This window comes from Chelonoidis abingdonii, chromosome 2, assembly GCF_003597395.2.
Source record: "Chelonoidis abingdonii isolate Lonesome George chromosome 2, CheloAbing_2.0, whole genome shotgun sequence".
Taxonomy (NCBI): domain Eukaryota; kingdom Metazoa; phylum Chordata; order Testudines; family Testudinidae; genus Chelonoidis; species Chelonoidis abingdonii.
The window spans coordinates 4,965,936-4,983,466 of NC_133770.1; the positions used below are offsets into that span (position 1 = coordinate 4,965,936).

Consider the following 17,531-nt stretch of genomic DNA (forward strand, 5'->3'; position numbering starts at 1 on the left):
TTAATGTCTGTATTCCTGACACCTGGATTGTAGCATTCCAACAGTTTTGCTTAAAGGTACAGACAGCATTTCTTTAATCCTTTCTATTTTCACAATATAATTTATTCTACTTTCACACAGTCTTCTGGAATCTCTCCCGTCTCCCAGGATTTTCCAAAGATAATAACTAGAGGCTCAGATACCTTCTCTATTAGCTTCTAAGTATTCTAGGATGGATTTCATCAGGTCCTGGTGACTTGCAGGCATCTAACTTTTCTAAGTGATTTTTAACTTGTTCTTTTTTTATTTTATCTTCCGAACCTACCCCCTTCCCATTAGCATTCACTATGTTAGACATTCCTTCAGACTTCTCAGTGAAGACCGAAACAAGTTGTTGAGTATCTCTGCCATTTCAAAGTTCCTGTTACTGTCTCTCCCTCCTCACTAGCAGTGGGCCTACCCTGTCCTTGGTCTTCCTCTTGCTTCTAATGTATTGATTAAAAGTCTTCTTGTTTCCCTTTATTCCTGTAGCTAGTTTGAGCTCATTTTGTGCCTTTGCCTTTCTAATCTTGCCCCTGCATTCCTGTGCTGTTTGCCTGTATTAATCCTTTGTAATTTGTCCTAGTTTCCATTTTTTATATGACTCCTTTTTATATTTTAGATCATGTAAGATCTCGTGGTTAAGCCAAGCTGATCTTTTGCCACGTTTTCTATCTTTCCTACCCAGTGGAATAGCTTGCTTTTGGGCCCTTAATGGTGTCCCTTTGAAATACTGCCAACTCTCCTCAGTTGTTTTTCCCCTCAGTCTTGATTCCCATGGGACCTTACCTGTCAGCTCTCTCAGCTTACTAAAATCCACCTTCCTGAAATCCATTGTCTCTATTTTGCTGTATTCCCTTCTACCCTTCCATTTGCAGTTCCTCTTTGAAGAGTGAGTCTCTGCCCAGGTCTGTGGGCATCAGTCATAGAATCATAGAATATCAGGGTTGGAAGGGACCTCAGGAGATCATCTAGTCCAACCCCCTGGTCAAAGCAGGTTCATCTCTAGGTTTTCCAAAACTTTCTTGTTTCCAAACAAGCAAGGGAACCCCAAATTTTTCCAAAACTTAAAAATTTCAATTTCACTTTTTCCCCCAGGAGCCCAGGGGACCTTTGTCAAAAAACACCAAGGGGGGCCCTTGGCCTTAAAAACCCCTCTCTAAAGGGAAAGGGGGGGAGGATTTTCCATTCCATTTTTCTTCCTGGTTAAAAACCATTATTTTCCAGTTGGCTTTTTTTTCCCCACCCCCACTTTTCTCCTTTTAGTGGGAAAAAAAAAAGTTTTTTTTTTTTCCCTAAATTTTTTTACCCAAACTAAACCTCCCCCCATGTCAAAACTTTGGGAAGGGGGGGGGACCCATTACTTCCTTTGTTTTTTCTGTTTTTTCCTTCTATGGCCCCCACCACTTGAAAAGGGGAACCCAAGTTTTTCCTTTCGGGATTTCCATCTTTTTTGGGAAAAACCCCTTTTTTTTCAGGGGTAGTGGGGTGGGAAAAAGCAAAGCATTCAAAATCCCCTTCCTTATTCCTTTCTTTTTCTTTTGCAGGGACTAAAAAACAAATATCCCAATTCTTTTTTCTTTCCAAAAACCTCTCCTTCATAAGTAATGTGTTTCATGGGACTAATAAAATTTTTTGGTTTTTTGCCTCCCCGGGCTGGGATTCTTTTTTCCCCCAATTTTTTCTTACATTTTTTTTTTCTTTTTTTTGTAGTTTTGTGGGGGGCCCAAAAAAAAATGGGACAACAGTAAACTCCCAGGATGGAGGGGCTCTTTTTTCAAAAAAAATTGTTCGAATAGGGAGGGGGAATGGAATTTTCATTTTTGGTCCTCGAAAAAATTTCTTGGCTGGGCCCTATTGCTTCCATTTTATTTTTAACAAAAGGCCCCAAAAATGCCATTTTTTAAAGCCTTTTCTTTGGCCCAAACGAAGGGCAACTGCTATTGGACTTTTTTTTTTTTCATATATTTTTCCAGCTTTTCGTCCTTCTATAAAAAACCGCCCTTGGGTCCTTTCTGCAGGGCAAAAAACTTTTGCTGGCCTAGCCGCCTCGCTTCCCTAAAATCTGTAGTAGGTGGGCCCATGGGGGGGGACTTTTTTCTTCCCGGTTCTTTAAAGTTGTTTAGGGGGGGGGGGGACTCTTTTGCACCTTGTCCTTGTTTTGAAAACCTTTCATTTTTTCAGTTCTTTTTGGCCTCATTCCCCACTAAAATTTTGGGTCTAGGTCTCTCTGTATCCTACCCCACCTTCCAGCGTATCTACCACTCCTCCCCATTTAGTGTCATCTGCAAACTTACTGAGGGTGCAGTCCACGCCATCCTCCAGACCATTAATGAAGATATTGAACAAAACTGGCCCCAGTCCCAGGAAGCAGGGCTGTATCTTGAGGCGGGATGCAGCTTCTGGGGGATGTGGCTGAGGTTTGGCTACACCAGTGCCCTGGTGTCTGTGCAGTTATGGTGCTGAGGTGAGGGTGCTGTGTACTAAACAGCCTTGTCTCTTCACTTGTACGGTGCAGGCTGGAACAGTGATTTGGATTGGAATCCTGGTGTACACAGATCCTGCTGGCCTCCGCACCTACCTCACGTCGCAGGTCACAGAGCAGAGCCCGCTGGGAGAAGCAGGACTGCCTCCCATGCCAGTTCCTGGAGGGGTCCTTCCGGCTGGGGATGCCAAGCTCTCCTTCTCGGTCTTCCCCTCGGAACCCATGCAGCTGTCAGAGAACCAGACGCAGCAGCAGCGTGAGCAGAAGGAAGGGCTAGAGTCCCGGAATGGGCTGGAGGCAAATCAGCAGCCGTGGGCCCAGGGACCGGAGAACCAAGGCAGTGGGCAGCCAGAGCCTGGCACCAAGGCAGAGGTCACATGGGGCGTGGAGGATGAGGAGATCTGGAGGAAGCTCTCCTTCCGACACTGGCCATCCCTCTTCAGCTACTACAACATCACCCTGGCCAAAAGGCAAGTGGGTCGCAGACCAGGTGCCCAGAGCCCTTAGAATCCGCATAGAATTGAATCCCATCAAGTTTGGCTCAGCCCTTCATGCTTGGAGCAGATAAACTGAATTTCACGCAGCTCTTCTGGGCAGCCCTTTCAAACAGACCGAGTCTGCCTTGCATGGACACTGTACATCACTGAGCACATGGCATGGGGCTTTGTCTTGGGCCAAAACACGCCCTTTCCTTCCCACTGGTGTTTGGAGTGTTGTGTGCCTGGAGACTTCCCTCCACCCCAGAGGTGGCTGCACTGCAGTGGGGCCATATGCACAAGTTCAGAGAGCGCTTGTGTCCATCTGGAATTAAAGGCCAATATGAAACTAAGGTTGAATGACAGACATGTGGCAAAAAGAACAGGAGTACTTGTGGCACCTTATAGACTAACAAATTTATTTCAGCATAAGCTTTCGTGGGCTACAGCTCACTTCTTCGGATGCATAGAATGGAACACACAGATGAGATATTTATACATACAGAGAACATGAAAAGGTGGAAGTATGCATACCAACTGGGAGAGTCCAATCAATTGAGATGAGCTATCATCAGCAGGAGAAAACAAAACCTTTGAAGTGATAATTGAGATGACCCAGATGACCCATAGAAGGTGTGGAGGAGAACTTAAATAAGGGAAATTAGGTGTGAGAACTTTAGGGAATTAGATGGCAATTAGGTTGGTCAAATGCCCTCAACCATTTCCCCAGTCTCCTGGTTTTTTAAAACCTAAGTTGGTAATTTGTATTCTAAGTTGCCATATATTAAGTTCCTGTAGTTCAAGCAGTCTCCTCTCTTTGGGAGTCCCCCCCCCCCTTGTTTTTTTGAAAGTTTTTTTTTTTTGCAAAAAATTGGCCCACCAAGTCTTCAAAAGTTTCTTGTTCACTGCTGGTTTTAAGGTTTTGTTAGTCCATTTGTTAGTCTCTAAAGTGCCACAAGTACTCCTGTTCTTTTTGCGGATACAGACTAACACAGTTGCTGCTCTGCAACCAGACATGCTGCAGTGCAGCCAGCTCAGTGGAGGGCTCCTGGGGCGAGGTTCTCTGACCTGAGCTATACAGACAGTCACTAGATCATTACATTGGTCCCTCTGGCCTTCAAATCCCTGAAATCCAGGCAGCCCACTGGTGAGCTGCTCCAGTGCTGGCTGTTTGTCCCCCTCTTCGGGGAAGCTCAGGGAGGAAGCTGAGCTCCAGTAGACTTCGGAATGCTCTTCCAGGCACATAGCGAAGCCCTGGGGGTTGGGATAGCTAAACCTGGCCTGGGCAAAGCCCTGGAGAATACCTGGAGTGGCCCTGCCCTGGCGTTGCCTCATGGGAGGGATGAACTAGATGATCTTATGGGATTTTGCCATCTCTGCGTCCTGCCATTCCTAAACCGGTCCCTCATCTTTCCTTCCTCTCCCTAGGTACATCAGCATCCTCCCAGCCATCCCTGTCACCTTGTTCCTGAATCCACGAGAAGCCTTAGAAGTGCGCCACCCTCAGGAGGCTAATCGCTACCACTCTTTCTTCCCTTCGAGCCTCGGGAAATTGGAGGCAGTGGATCGGCCTGGTGAGGCCTTGCCCAAACTGCAGGGACACCGGGAAGTCACGCTCTACAAGTAAGAGAGTCGACAGTCCCCCCTGATCCACCCCTTTGGCCCTGCCTCCGTCACCCAGAATGGGCAGCTTGGTAGCCTGGCGGCTCAAAGTCTCCTTGGGGAAAGAATACGGTCAGGGCTGAAAGGAGCCCTGGCAAGTCCCGGGTGCTTCCATTCTGCTAGGGCAGAGTTACATTAATCATTCCCCTTATTGTGGTCTTCAGAGGTTGATGGCTTCCTAGCGGGCAAGTCAGTGAGCAGCCTAAACTGTTAGCTAGTGCGCTGAGTCCCAGGAAAAGGGGGCCTGCTTGTCCCAATGTCCCGGACACAAAGGGGCTGATGGTAAAACTCCATGCATGCATAAGTGTTCATTGCATGTGCGTGGGATAATCATGCACAGTTAGCCAGGCCCTTTGAAAAGCCAGCTTTGCTTGCTCAGAGCTATGGCTAGCTGGGCAACCTTGCTGCTGTTTTACCAGACCGCAGCATCCAGCCGGGCATGACGTGCAGCACAACAACAAAAAGAAAGAGGTGTCAGGAGGTGAGGCCAGTGGTGGGGAAAGGAGTTAAGCATCTTTGGGGTGGGTGACCCTTCATGAGTTATCAGACAACACTCTCAAGGCTAGAAAGGAAACCACTGTACTGTTGAGAAGGTGAAGAGCCCACTTCCACTAGTGTCAGCATTCTTAATCAGCAGGGCATGTGTGAAATACCTGGAAATCACATCATCTTGCCTTTTATTCCCTACCTTGCATTCCTGGATGATTTTAGCTCTCGCTGTGTGAAAAACTGGCAGAAAACTAGGTCTGGATTTTATAACTGACTAGTGGTTTTGGGGACCTCAATTTTTGGGTGTCAAACGTGAGATGCCCTTATAGGGGCGTCATTTCCAGAAAGTGCTGAACACCTGCTTTCTGAAAATCAGGCCTCTTTAAGGCGTGTCTGGCTGGGCACTCGGAACTGGAGGAACCCAAAGTCACTAGTCACCACTGAAAATCTGGATCCAATCCTGTTTAGCGTTCACATCCACTAGCATCAACTCTGGTCCTGAGCACACTGCTCAAATCCTGCTGCAAGCAAAGAGGTCTGCCTGAGGGATTAAATCTCTAGGGCAGGGACAAGCTTTGTGTTGCTTTTCTGTTCAGAGCCTTGATCGACAGGGCCCTGGTCTTAGCCTGGGGTTCTTAGGGCTCTCTGTAAGGTAACTAGTAATGACAAGGCTGTCAGAATGATGGAGCAGCAAGGTACAATATGGTGCAGCCTCTTGGGGCGGCGGGGCCAGAACGTGTCTGTTTGGAAATCAGAATTTCCATCCTGCAGGAAATTCTTACACTTCAACTTTTGTTTTCATTCCAAAATGAGAGAAAAGGTCAGAAGAGCAAACATTTTTGTGGAATGTTTCTGAAAAATTTCCATTCAGAAATGTTGAAAGGACGTGTTTTTTAATGTGTTCGATTGAAACTTTTCACTCTGAATTTTCCATTGGAAAATGCTACCAACACTGACTTTTTCCCCAGGAAAAATGTCAATTTCAGCCAAACCTGGTGTTTTGTCTTGGGGAAATTTCAGTCGACAAACTGATACCAGCCATTTGCATGACGCTTTCAGACTCAGCAATGTCACTTGATTGGATTTAAAACAATGGAGAAAAGTTTTTCTCCCCTCACCCCCATTCTCTCTGCCTTTTTAACATTGTAAACAGGTGTTTAAAATGCCTCCCAGACTGCATATGCAGTGGCTCCTAAAACCTGCAGGCACTTTTTGCCCTCAGCTGACTAGCTGCAGGCAGCTGGACTCTCTGAAGTTCTCTTTATTAAGAAGCTAAATTGGGAGCCCTAAACCAGCCACCTGTATAAGCAACAGTCCAGATCAGAGCAGCTGCTTCCTCAGAAGCACTGTGTTGGGAGCATTGTGTGCCAGAGGTGGTGGTGTAGCACAGCTAACATCCTTCTTTCCCATCAGGGTAGCTGCTCTGGGCCTGGCCTCTGGCATCCTCCTGGTTCTTCTGCTCTTCTGCCTGTACAGAGTGTTCTGCCCCAAAAACTATGGGCAGAATGGGCTCTCGCACAGCCGGAGGAAGAGAGGGGACCTGCCCTGTGACGACTATGGCTATTCCCCACCTGAGACTGAGATTGTCCCCCTGGTCCTCAGGGGTCACCTCATGGTAGGTTGGCCCGGGGTATAGGCAGTGTCCAGTTTGCCTCACTGCAGGGACCCCACTAGGGTGACCAGAGGAGAGGAAGAAAATATCAGGACACATGGGGGGACGTAGGGGGTGTCCGCTGGTGGAGCAAAAAAAAAAAAGTGCTGCCAGCGAAACGACATATCGGGACAAATTGCATCTCGACCAAAGATCGGTCAGGATGCGGGACAAACACCTAAATGTCAGGATTTTATCGGGACGTCTGGTCACCCTAGGGCCCACACTACCCACCTCTTACCCCCTTTGCCACCTTGAAGTGGCAGACATAGCACTGGTGGGCATGTAACGTAGCACAGAGCCATGTGACTCACTGGGGCTAACGGAGGCCGGGGGCACTGTGCAGGCAGCCCTGGGGTGATGGAGCAGGACGTGCCTCCATGTCTTTGGCCCTCACAGTCTGGGATGTGCTGTGGGCCCTCGGCTGCTGGCGCCCTTCACTAGCTGGGCTGTTCAGCCGCTCTCCCCTGGCAGTAGCTTGCAGAGCGCGTCCTGGTTTGTTCTCAGTAGTATGCGGACGTGGGCATGTGGCCTGGGTGCCAGATGGGGCCCATGGAAATTACAGCACCCCATCTACACGCAGACTCCAGAGTTTTACACTGCAGCCTGCAGCCTCCTTCATCTTGCGTATGGAGCTGAGACTACAAGTCCCAGCAGACAGTGCTATGTCGTGAGCCAAGCAGCCAGCCTGCATTGCACGCTGGGGGGCCTGTCCTCTCCTCAGGCCACACTCCTGTATTGAAAGTGAAGACAGCTGGAGTCTGCCCGCTGGTGCCAGTGTGTGCAGTCCTTGGGCTCCGAGCCCATTGCTTTGGTGATCCCGAGCTTCACTGGCTAGGGGCTTCTGCCAGGCCAGGGGAGAGTGCAGGGCACTCCCAGGAATGGTGGGGTTGACTGGTTCCACGGACTCAGCCTAAGCTGCTCTTCCCCCTCAGGATATCGAGTGCCTGGCCAGTGACGGGATGCTGCTCGTCAGCTGCTGCCTGGTGGGTCAGATCCGAGTGTGGGATGCTCAGACTGGAGACTGCCTCACTGTCATCCCCAAACAAGGGTACGTTCACTACTGTGTGAAAAGTGTAAACACATCATGTCGTTATACAATCGCTGCTCGCTAACCCGTGCAAATATGCCCCTGTCCTTACACAATCGCTGCTCGCTAACCCGTGCAAACACGCCTCTGTCCTTATACAATCGCTGCTCTCTAACCCGTGCAAACACGCCCCTGTCCTTATACAATCGCTGCTCGCTAACCCTTGCAAACACGCCCCTGTCCTTATACAATCGCTGCTCGCTAACCCGTGCAAACACGCCCCTGTCCTTATACAATCGCTGCTCGCTAACCCGTGCAAACACGCCCCTGTCCTTATACAATCGCTGCTCGCTAACCCGTGCAAACACGCCCCTGTCCTTATACAATCGCTGCTCGCTAACCCGTGCAAACACGCCCCTGTCCTTATACAATCGCTGCTCGCTAACCCGTGCAAACACGCCCCTGTCCTTATACAATCGCTGCTCGCTAACCCGTGCAAACACGCCCCTGTCCTTATACAATCGCTGCTCGCTAACCCGTGCAAACACGCCCCTGTCCTTATACAATCGCTGCTCGCTAACCCGTGCAAACACGCCCCTGTCCTTATACAATCGCTGCTCGCTAACCCGTGCAAACACGCCCCTGTCCTTATACAATCGCTGCTCGCTAACCCGTGCAAACACGCCCCTGTCCTTATACAATCGCTGCTCGCTAACCCGTGCAAACACGCCCCTGTCCTTATACAATCGCTGCTCGCTAACCCGTGCAAACACGCCCCTGTCCTTATACAATCGCTGCTCGCTAACCCGTGCAAACACGCCCCTGTCCTTATACAATCGCTGCTCGCTAACCCGTGCAAACACGCCCCTGTCCTTATACAATCGCTGCTCGCTAACCCGTGCAAACACGCCCCTGTCCTTATACAATCGCTGCTCGCTAACCCGTGCAAACACGCCCCTGTCCTTATACAATCGCTGCTCGCTAACCCGTGCAAACACGCCCCTGTCCTTATACAATCGCTGCTCGCTAACCCGTGCAAACACGCCCCTGTCCTTATACAATCGCTGCTCGCTAACCCGTGCAAACACGCCCCTGTCCTTATACAATCGCTGCTCGCTAACCCGTGCAAACACGCCCCTGTCCTTATACAATCGCTGCTCGCTAACCCGTGCAAACACGCCCCTGTCCTTATACAATCGCTGCTCGCTAACCCGTGCAAACACGCCCCTGTCCTTATACAATCGCTGCTCGCTAACCCGTGCAAACACGCCCCTGTCCTTATACAATCGCTGCTCGCTAACCCGTGCAAACACGCCCCTGTCCTTATACAATCGCTGCTCGCTAACCCGTGCAAACACGCCCCTGTCCTTATACAATCGCTGCTCGCTAACCCGTGCAAACACGCCCCTGTCCTTATACAATCGCTGCTCGCTAACCCGTGCAAACACGCCCCTGTCCTTATACAATCGCTGCTCGCTAACCCGTGCAAACACGCCCCTGTCCTTATACAATCGCTGCTCGCTAACCCGTGCAAACACGCCCCTGTCCTTATACAATCGCTGCTCGCTAACCCGTGCAAACACGCCCCTGTCCTTATACAATCGCTGCTCGCTAACCCGTGCAAACACGCCCCTGTCCTTATACAATCGCTGCTCGCTAACCCGTGCAAACACGCCCCTGTCCTTATACAATCGCTGCTCGCTAACCCGTGCAAACACGCCCCTGTCCTTATACAATCGCTGCTCGCTAACCCGTGCAAACACGCCCCTGTCCTTATACAATCGCTGCTCACTAACCCGTGCAAATACGCCCCTGTCCTTATACAATTACTGCTCGCTAACCCGTGCAAACACGTCCCTGTCCTTATACAATCACTGTGAAGCATATCCCTGACATTGCACAGTCACTGCTCACTATCCTGTGCAAACACCCATGTCCTTACACAGTCACAGCTTGCTAACCCCTGCAAGCATGCCCTGTCCTTACACAGTCACTGCTCAGTAACCTGTGCAAACATACCCCTCTTCTTACATGATCACTGCTCACTAACCCGTGCAAGCACACTCCTGTCCTTACCTAGTCACTGCTCACTAACCCGTGCAACCATACCCCTGTACTTACAGATCAGTGTTCACTGACCTGTGGAAATACACACCTTATTTACACATCGGTGCTCATTAACTCATGTAAACACTCCCCTGTCCTTACCCGATCGCTGCTCACTAACCCATGTAAATGCATGCTGGAAGAAATTAACTCATGGCTTTTGGTAGGACACCCAGCTGCCCCAGCTGTTAGGAAAGGGGTGATTTTCACCCTTCCATAGAGTCACAGTTCACCTGTTGCCTGTTGTTCCCAGCCAGTCCCTCACCCTCTCCCAGTCTGTATGGAAGGGAGCACTAACCTGCAGCTGCTGCATTTCAGGTTGCGCAGAGACAGCAGCGGCATCTTTGATTACCAGGAGAGCTGGGATCACAGCCCAGACCCCAAGAACGGGCTGGAAGATCCCTTTGACAACAGCCACCTGCTCAAGAGGATGCTGAGCCCCCCGCAGCCCCCTCTGTTCTGCAACCAGCCGGACCTCACCTCTCTCATCGACACCAACTTCTCAGAGCAGGCCAAGGTGATGGAGCCAGAGCCCAGGCACCGCGCAGTCTGCGGCCGGCACAAGGACACTGGCTACAACTTCGGCAGACTGGTAGAGAAGGTCTATGAGGAGCAGAGCGCTTCGAACTGCATGAACTTTTCTGGCTTCCCGGCCACACATGGGCAGGCGGTTTCCTGCGCTAGGACGGGCAGCACCAGGCCACTGAGCTGCGGGACTGGGGAAGGAGGGTGCAGCGCCCGCAGGAACAGCCTAGGGGACGAGCCTTTGGCCGGCTTTGAAAAGTCCTTCCCTGTCTCTGCCTGGGCCAGTGATTTGGAAAGCTCTGTCTGGAGCCTGGACCTGCGGGGCAACCTCATTGTGGCTGGCCGGAGCAACGGGAAGCTGGAGGTAAGTAGGGGGCTCCCTGCCTCTGAATAGGCACCGAGGAAGTCATAGCAGGCTGTACTCCACACTCACCCATCCGTGGTCCTGGAGCACTGGTCCCTCTGTGGCGCCCCTGTGAGTGAGGGCCCAAGGCAGCTGTCCTAGGGTGTTTCTAGAACTCTTGCAGAGCCAGGTGGTAACAGATCTGCAGCCAGGTACGCCACCTGCACACTCCTCCTGCCCCCAGTGCCGGTGCCCCAGCTACGGAGCTCCTGGAGGGACTGCTGTCACCTGCCTAGGGCCTAGGACACACCCTGGCAGCCGAGGGCAGCAGGGTGGGACTGGTGACAGACACACTAGACAGCTCATTACATGAGTTTCCATTTTCTGTCCTGCTCTGCCTCGCTGGAGCCAGGAAGGATTGACTGCGACCGGGGCTCCCCTTAAAAGTTAGGTTGAAAAGCTACATCGCTCAGAGTGTGAAAAATCCCCACTGTGGACTGACAGAGCTGTGCTTCCCTGGCCCCCATGGAGCTGCGGCTCGGTCGCCAGAACACGTCCATCCATGCAGCTGCCGGTGCTCCAGGAGGTGGCGTTCCCGCAGCGACGGAAGAACCCTTCATTGGCGTGGCTGCGACTATGCTACGGGGTGATGGCGGCACGGCTGCGGCTCCGTAGTTGTGCTGGTGTAGTCTGCGTAGCATAGCCATGCCCTGAACTCACTTCTAAGCCACATCTCCAGGCTGCATCACAAGATTGCTTCAAAATCTGGTGCAAATCCATCTCAACTGCGAACAGGAACAGCAGTGGGGCGGGGGGTGCTGCAGGGCAGGACTGAGGTGGGTTGAGGGATCCATATATAGTTATTTCAAGGGCCCAGCTTTCAGGGTGCCTGGCCACAGCCAGCATTATTGTTACAATTATTTTAAATTCCAAACCGCTTGAATTCCCCCAGCCATCCGTTCTGCGAGGCCGGGACTCCTCCCCCGGCTCCCTGTAACTCTGACTCTCTTCCAGGTGTGGGATGCCATCGAGGGGACCTTATGGTGCAGTAACGAGGAGAGTCAGTCCGGAATCACAGCACTCGTCTTCCTGAACAACAGGTAACGGAGAGCCTCTGACGTGCCCTTCCCCAGGGATCTCTCCAGGAAGGAGGCCGTGCAGGCAGGAGTCCAGCTGTCTGGGTCCAGGGAAGGTGATGCAGGCAGCTCCAGTTGTGGTGGACAGAACTGTCTCCTTGCTGGCAGACTGGGGCATGGAGACTGTCCCTCCCACTGCCCCTCTCCAGGTGGTGGCCGGGTCACATGAGCACCAGGAGCCAGGGAAATCTGGGTATTGTCCTTATTCTGCAGCTGGAGTCGTCCAGCATCCAGGGCTGCTAACCCAGCTCCTGTGAGGACGGAGAAGAGGCTTCTCCTCACCTTTGTCTCTTTCTCTCTCCCAGGATTGTGGCTGCCAGGCTGAATGGCTCCTTGGATTTCTTCTCTTTAGAAACCCACTCATCCTACAACCACCTGCAGTTCCGAGGTAAGTGGGCGTCGGGGAGGGAAAATGGCCCAGATCTGTAAAACAGTTCAGGTGCCAAACTCCCATTGATTTCAATGTCACTGAGATACCTCAGTATCTTTGAGGATCTGGGTCTGTGGCACTGATCCAACAAACAGAGCACTGGAGTGGGACTCGGGAGACCTGAGTTCTGTTCTCAGCTCTGCTGTGTGCCTGTTTCCCTTCCAACCCTTTGTCTGTCCTGTGCAGTTAGACTGTGAGCTTTTTGGGCCAGGGTCGGGTGACCAGATGATAACTTCAAAATATCGGGACTGCCGCAGGAGGAGCGCCTTTTCCATTGTTATACTCACTGCGTCCGGGTCTTCAGCGGCATTTCGGCGGTGGGTAATAAATCTTGCCACCAAAGACAGACGTACCCGCTGCCGAAATGCCCCCGAAGACCGTCAGCGACTGAAGGACCCGCCTGCCGAAGACACGGATGTGCTGGGTGAGTGTAATGATTGAAAAGGCGCTCCGTCTGCCTCTCATCACCGCCTAAGCAGGAAAAACCCCCAAAACAAATAAATAAAAACAAGCCGCCAGGCCTGAAACAAAAGATCAGGACAAATGGTGTCCCGACCGTGCTTTGGTCGGGACTTGGGACATACGGCTCGATATGAGGACAGTCCCGATTTTATTGGGACGTCTGATCACCCTAGGCCAGGGTCTGACCGACCCTGGGAGTTTGTTCAAGGGCCCTGATCTCAGCTGGAGACTGGAGGTGCCACTGCTCTGGGATGATGAGCCAGCCCAGTCCCTTCCAGTGCATGATGGTTCCCTCCACTTGGGAGTGGGCTGGTGGGGAGGGGAGCTGTGGGAGGATGGATGGACTCTGAGCTGTAGCACAGTCCATGCAGAGAGGTGAAGATCTGAACAGGCCGTGGGCACAGCCTTTCCTTCCCGCAAAGGCAGGGACAGGGGCAGAGAAGCTGGTGGTGCTGCTTGCACTGGACCTGCCTCCTGGGTAATCCCAGGGCACTGGTCTCCAGCAACAGATTTACTCAGAAGTGGCCACTGATTTGGGGGCCCACCTGGAGATCTCTAGGCCTACCTTTCCGAGGTGCTGAGCACTGCAGGTTCAGTTGGACCAATGGGTGCCCAGCTGTGCTGAAAATCAGACCCCAGGCGTCTCAGGTTGGGCCTCCAAAACTGGGGCACCCACCCTCCGCAGCCACTCTTGGGCATGCTTGCCCGTGTGTGGAAGGCTGCAGTGCCCACTGCCCCCACTGTGTGTGCACTCCCCAGGAACCCCTAGCAGGAGCAGCATCCCATCCTCCCCTGTGTGCAGCAGCAATGACCTCATCGTGTGCCAGCTGACCCACACGGTGCCCTGTGCCCATCAGAAGCCAATCACGGCACTGAAAGCTGCGGCTGGGCGGCTGGTGACAGGCAGCCAGGACCACACTCTGAAAGTAAGTGCTCCCCTGCCACGAGTCTTCCCAGTAGGGCCATGGGCCGATGGGGAGGGTATGAGCAGGCTGCTACTACAGGGCAGTGCTGCTAGCACATGAGCATCTGTCATGGGGCTGAGGGGTTGGTAGGCATGCGTGTGTGGAGAGGAGTACGCGTGGGGGCGTGTCCATATGCAGAGCAGAGTTCACGTGTACGGGGCGTATTTGTGTGCAGAGCAGAGTACATGCGTATGGGGCGTGTCCGTGTGCAGAGGGCCGTACGCATGTTCGAGGCGTTTCTGTGCAGAGTGAAGTACATGTGTATGGGGCGTGTCCATGTGCAAAGCAGCGTACACATGTATGGGATGTTTCTGTGCAGAGGGAAGTATTTGTGTACAGGTTGTGTTCATGTGCGGAGAGGTGTACAGGTGTATGGGGCACGTATGTGTGCGGAGGGGAGTAAAGGTGTACGGGGTGTGTCTGTATGTGGAGCAGAGTACTCGTGTATGGGGCGTGTCTGTGCAGAGCGGAGTACAGGTGTATGGGGCATGTATGTGTGCAGAGCGGAGTAAAGGTGTACGGGGCGTGTCTGTATGTGGAGCAGAGTACTCGTGTACGGGGCATGTCCGTGTGCAGAGCGGAGTACAGGTGTATGGGGCATGTATGTGTGCAGAGCGGAGTAAAGGTGTACGGGGCATGTCTGTATGTGGAGCGGAGTACACGTGTATGAGGCATGTCTGTATGCAGAGCAGAGTACATGTGTACAGGGTGTGTCCATGTGCAGAGCGGAGTACAGGTGTACGGGGCGTGTCTGTGTACGGAGCAGAGTACAGGTGTACGGGGTGTGCCCATGTGCAGAGCGGAGTACAAGTGTATGGGGTATGTCCACTCCACACACGGAGTACAGGTGTACGGGGTGTGTCCGTGTGCGGAGCGGAGTACTCGTGTACGGGGTGTGTCCATGTGCGGGCAGGGCACGGATGAGGTTGGCTTGGTAGAATGAGGTCAATCCACTGCCCTCCAGATTCTGCGGGCAGATGCTGATGTTGCCCCTCTGCACGTGGCCCTGGTCCAGGGGGATTTGCAGGCCAGAGCTCCTTGCTGACCCCCTGGGTCATGGCTCCTGCTGCATCTGTCTAGAAATGTGGCCTGGGCCATGAGAGCTGCCAGCCGCGGCACTGCCTCTGGCCTCCCCTGTGGCCAGCAGAGAACACTCTGCCCTTGGGGGTCACTGAGGGCGAGGGGGGGACGCGGGGATGACATCACTGCCAGGCCCTGGGCTCTGGAGGGCCCTCTACTAGACACTAGTGCACTAAGAACATAAGAACAGTGTACTGGGTCGGACCAAAGGTCTGTCTAGACCAGTATCCTGTCTACCGACAGTGGCCAGTGCCAGATGCCCCAGAGGGAGTGAACTTAACAGGCAATGATCAAGCGATCTCTCTCCTGCCATCCATCTCCACCCTCTGACAAACAGAGGCTGGGGACCATTCCTTACCCATCCTGGCTAATAGCCATTAATGACTTACTCCATTGAATTATCAGTTCTCTTGTAACTGCTGTTACTAAGTCAGCCTTCACAACCTGCCTTCAGGCAAGGAGTCTCACAGGTTGACTCGTGCGCTCTGGATGAAGAAGAACTCTTTTTATATTGTTTTAACCGCTGCCATATGATTTCATTTGGTTGATCCCTAGTTTTTGTATATGGGTAAGTAATAACTTATCCTTATCCACTTTCAGCATCACTATATTTTTATATACTCTATCATATCCCCCCTTAGTCTCCTCTTTTCCAAGCTGAAGAGGCCTAGCCTCTTTAATCTTTCCTCGTATGAGACCCTCTCCAAACCCCTAATCATTTTAGTTGCCCTTCTCTGAACCTTTTCTAATGCCAGTATATCTTTTTTGAGATGAGGAGACCACATCTGTACACAGTATTCGAGATGTGGGCCTACCATTGATTTATGTAAGGGCAATAAGATATTCTCCATCTTATTCTCTATCCCCAAGGGAGTAAGTCAAACGCAAGGGGGTTAAAGACGAGAGCCCTGCTGCTCTAGCGGGGTGGGCGGTTCAGAGCTCGCTGCCTCAGGCTGTGTTCTCACTCCCTTGCAGGTGTATCGGCTGGAAGATTCCTGCTGCTTGTTTACACTGCAGGGTCACTCAGGAGCAATCACAGCTGTGTACATAGACCAGGTACAGCCCTGAACAGGGAGACCAGTGCTGTCTGCCGAGCCGGAGAGCTCAGGGCATGGGCAGGGTTCGGGGCCTCCCCTCATGCTACATTATGGCAGGTACCCAGCCGATGCGCTAGGAGATGAGGAGGGTCGTGCTCGCCCTTCCAGCCAGAGCACTGCTTGCTTCAGGCCAGGGATCCCTGTTCCTACAGGTGGCACTTTCTGGGTTGTTTCCTCTACCTGTTTGGGAGCTGGCGTGGCCCCGAGTGCCCAGGCTGGCAGGTGTGATGGGGGCACAGCTCTGAGGGGGTCCTAGATGAGGGCCGAATCCCCGGTGTGACGCTAACGAAAGCAGTGGCACTGACATTGACAGAGTCACATCAAGGAGGAGGTTGGCCTAGTGCTGCCTTTGGTACGCCGCTGTGAGAAGTACTGCCCCTGGGAGCACCCCCTGGGCTGCCGTGTGTGGGGATGGGCACAGACCGGCCACCGCGCCTGGCCCTCTGCAGCCCATCTGGGCAGGAGTTGTGTGGTGGAGGCCTGGCACAGTGGCTTGCTGCAAACCTGGCTTTGCAACCCCCCAGTTACAAACTGGGCCCCTCTGCCTCCCTCTGCTGCCTGGTCCTCCTCTCTGACCCGTAGGCAGTAAGGGGAAGGTGCCAGAGGCCAGCCTTGCCGCTTACAGGCCTAGCCACAGAGACCATGGCTCTTTAAAACTTAGGGGAGGGTGTTGCTCTGAGCACTGGGAGGTGCCTGGATGGGAACCCCATTGTCCTGGGTAGGACTGAGGGAGCCGTGCTGCAGTGCCCCCTGCAGTGCCAGGGGACGGACGCTGGGGAGGGCCGCCCCAGGGGTCACTTGGCCCGTGTCCTTGCAGGCGATGGGGCTAGCGAGCGGGGGCCAGGATGGCGCCATCTGCCTTTGGGACGTGCTGACAGGAAGCAGGGTCAGTCATATGCATGCCCACCGCGGGGACATCACCTCGCTGACCTGCACGACCTCCTGCGTGATCAGCAGTGGCTTGGATGACGTGATCAGCATCTGGGACCGAAGCTCCGGGATCAAACTCTATTCCATCCAGCAGGCAGGTGCAGGGCCCAGGTGGGGGCCAGGAGGTGCCGACACCCCTGATCCATGGGGAGCGTTGTGGGACGCGTGTCTGCTGGGGGGGGTTAGTTTCATGTCAGATCGCTGGCGGGGGCTTCCTTGTTCCAAGGGCAGAGGCTGTGCAAGCTCTGACAGGACCTGGGGGTGTCCAGGCCAGCTGCGCCGGCCTAGCCCGGCTCAGACCCTCACTGCCCCCGCTCAGTCAGTGGGGTGTGGGAGGCGGGGAGCCACGTGGGCCGGGCAGGAGGCTGTTTATGGACCTGTCCTGAGGCAGGGAGTGGAGCTGTGTGTAGTCGGCTGGGAGAGCCTGGACCCTCCCAGGGCTCCTGGTGCTGAAATGAGTCGTTCCCCACCCCCAGCCTGGCAGGGAGCTGTGGCGCAGGGACAGGGAGTTTGTTCTACTGTCGGAGCATCTGTGAGCTCTGGGCTGCCACAGCAACTCCTCTCAGGGACACCTCCGGGGTGGGGGAGCAGGGCCAGAGGTGGGACTGGGTGCGCAGCAGGAATGCAGGGGGATATGGGATGGGGG

At 53.2% G+C, this 17,531-nt stretch overlaps 1 protein-coding gene across 1 annotated transcript in view; it reads left to right on the forward strand.

The window, feature by feature from the left end:
- The window catches only part of SCAP (SREBF chaperone), a 118,966-nt gene that overhangs the window by 97,161 nt on the left and 4,274 nt on the right, over positions 1 to 17,531 (forward strand). Inside the window, 10 exon segments of the mRNA XM_075062137.1 lie at positions 2,537 to 2,973; positions 4,408 to 4,602; positions 6,544 to 6,745; positions 7,717 to 7,832; positions 10,236 to 10,806; positions 11,800 to 11,885; positions 12,227 to 12,309; positions 13,573 to 13,739; positions 15,834 to 15,914; positions 16,773 to 16,979. Coding sequence (XP_074918238.1) covers positions 2,537 to 2,973; positions 4,408 to 4,602; positions 6,544 to 6,745; positions 7,717 to 7,832; positions 10,236 to 10,806; positions 11,800 to 11,885; positions 12,227 to 12,309; positions 13,573 to 13,739; positions 15,834 to 15,914; positions 16,773 to 16,979 — 2,145 coding nt within the window.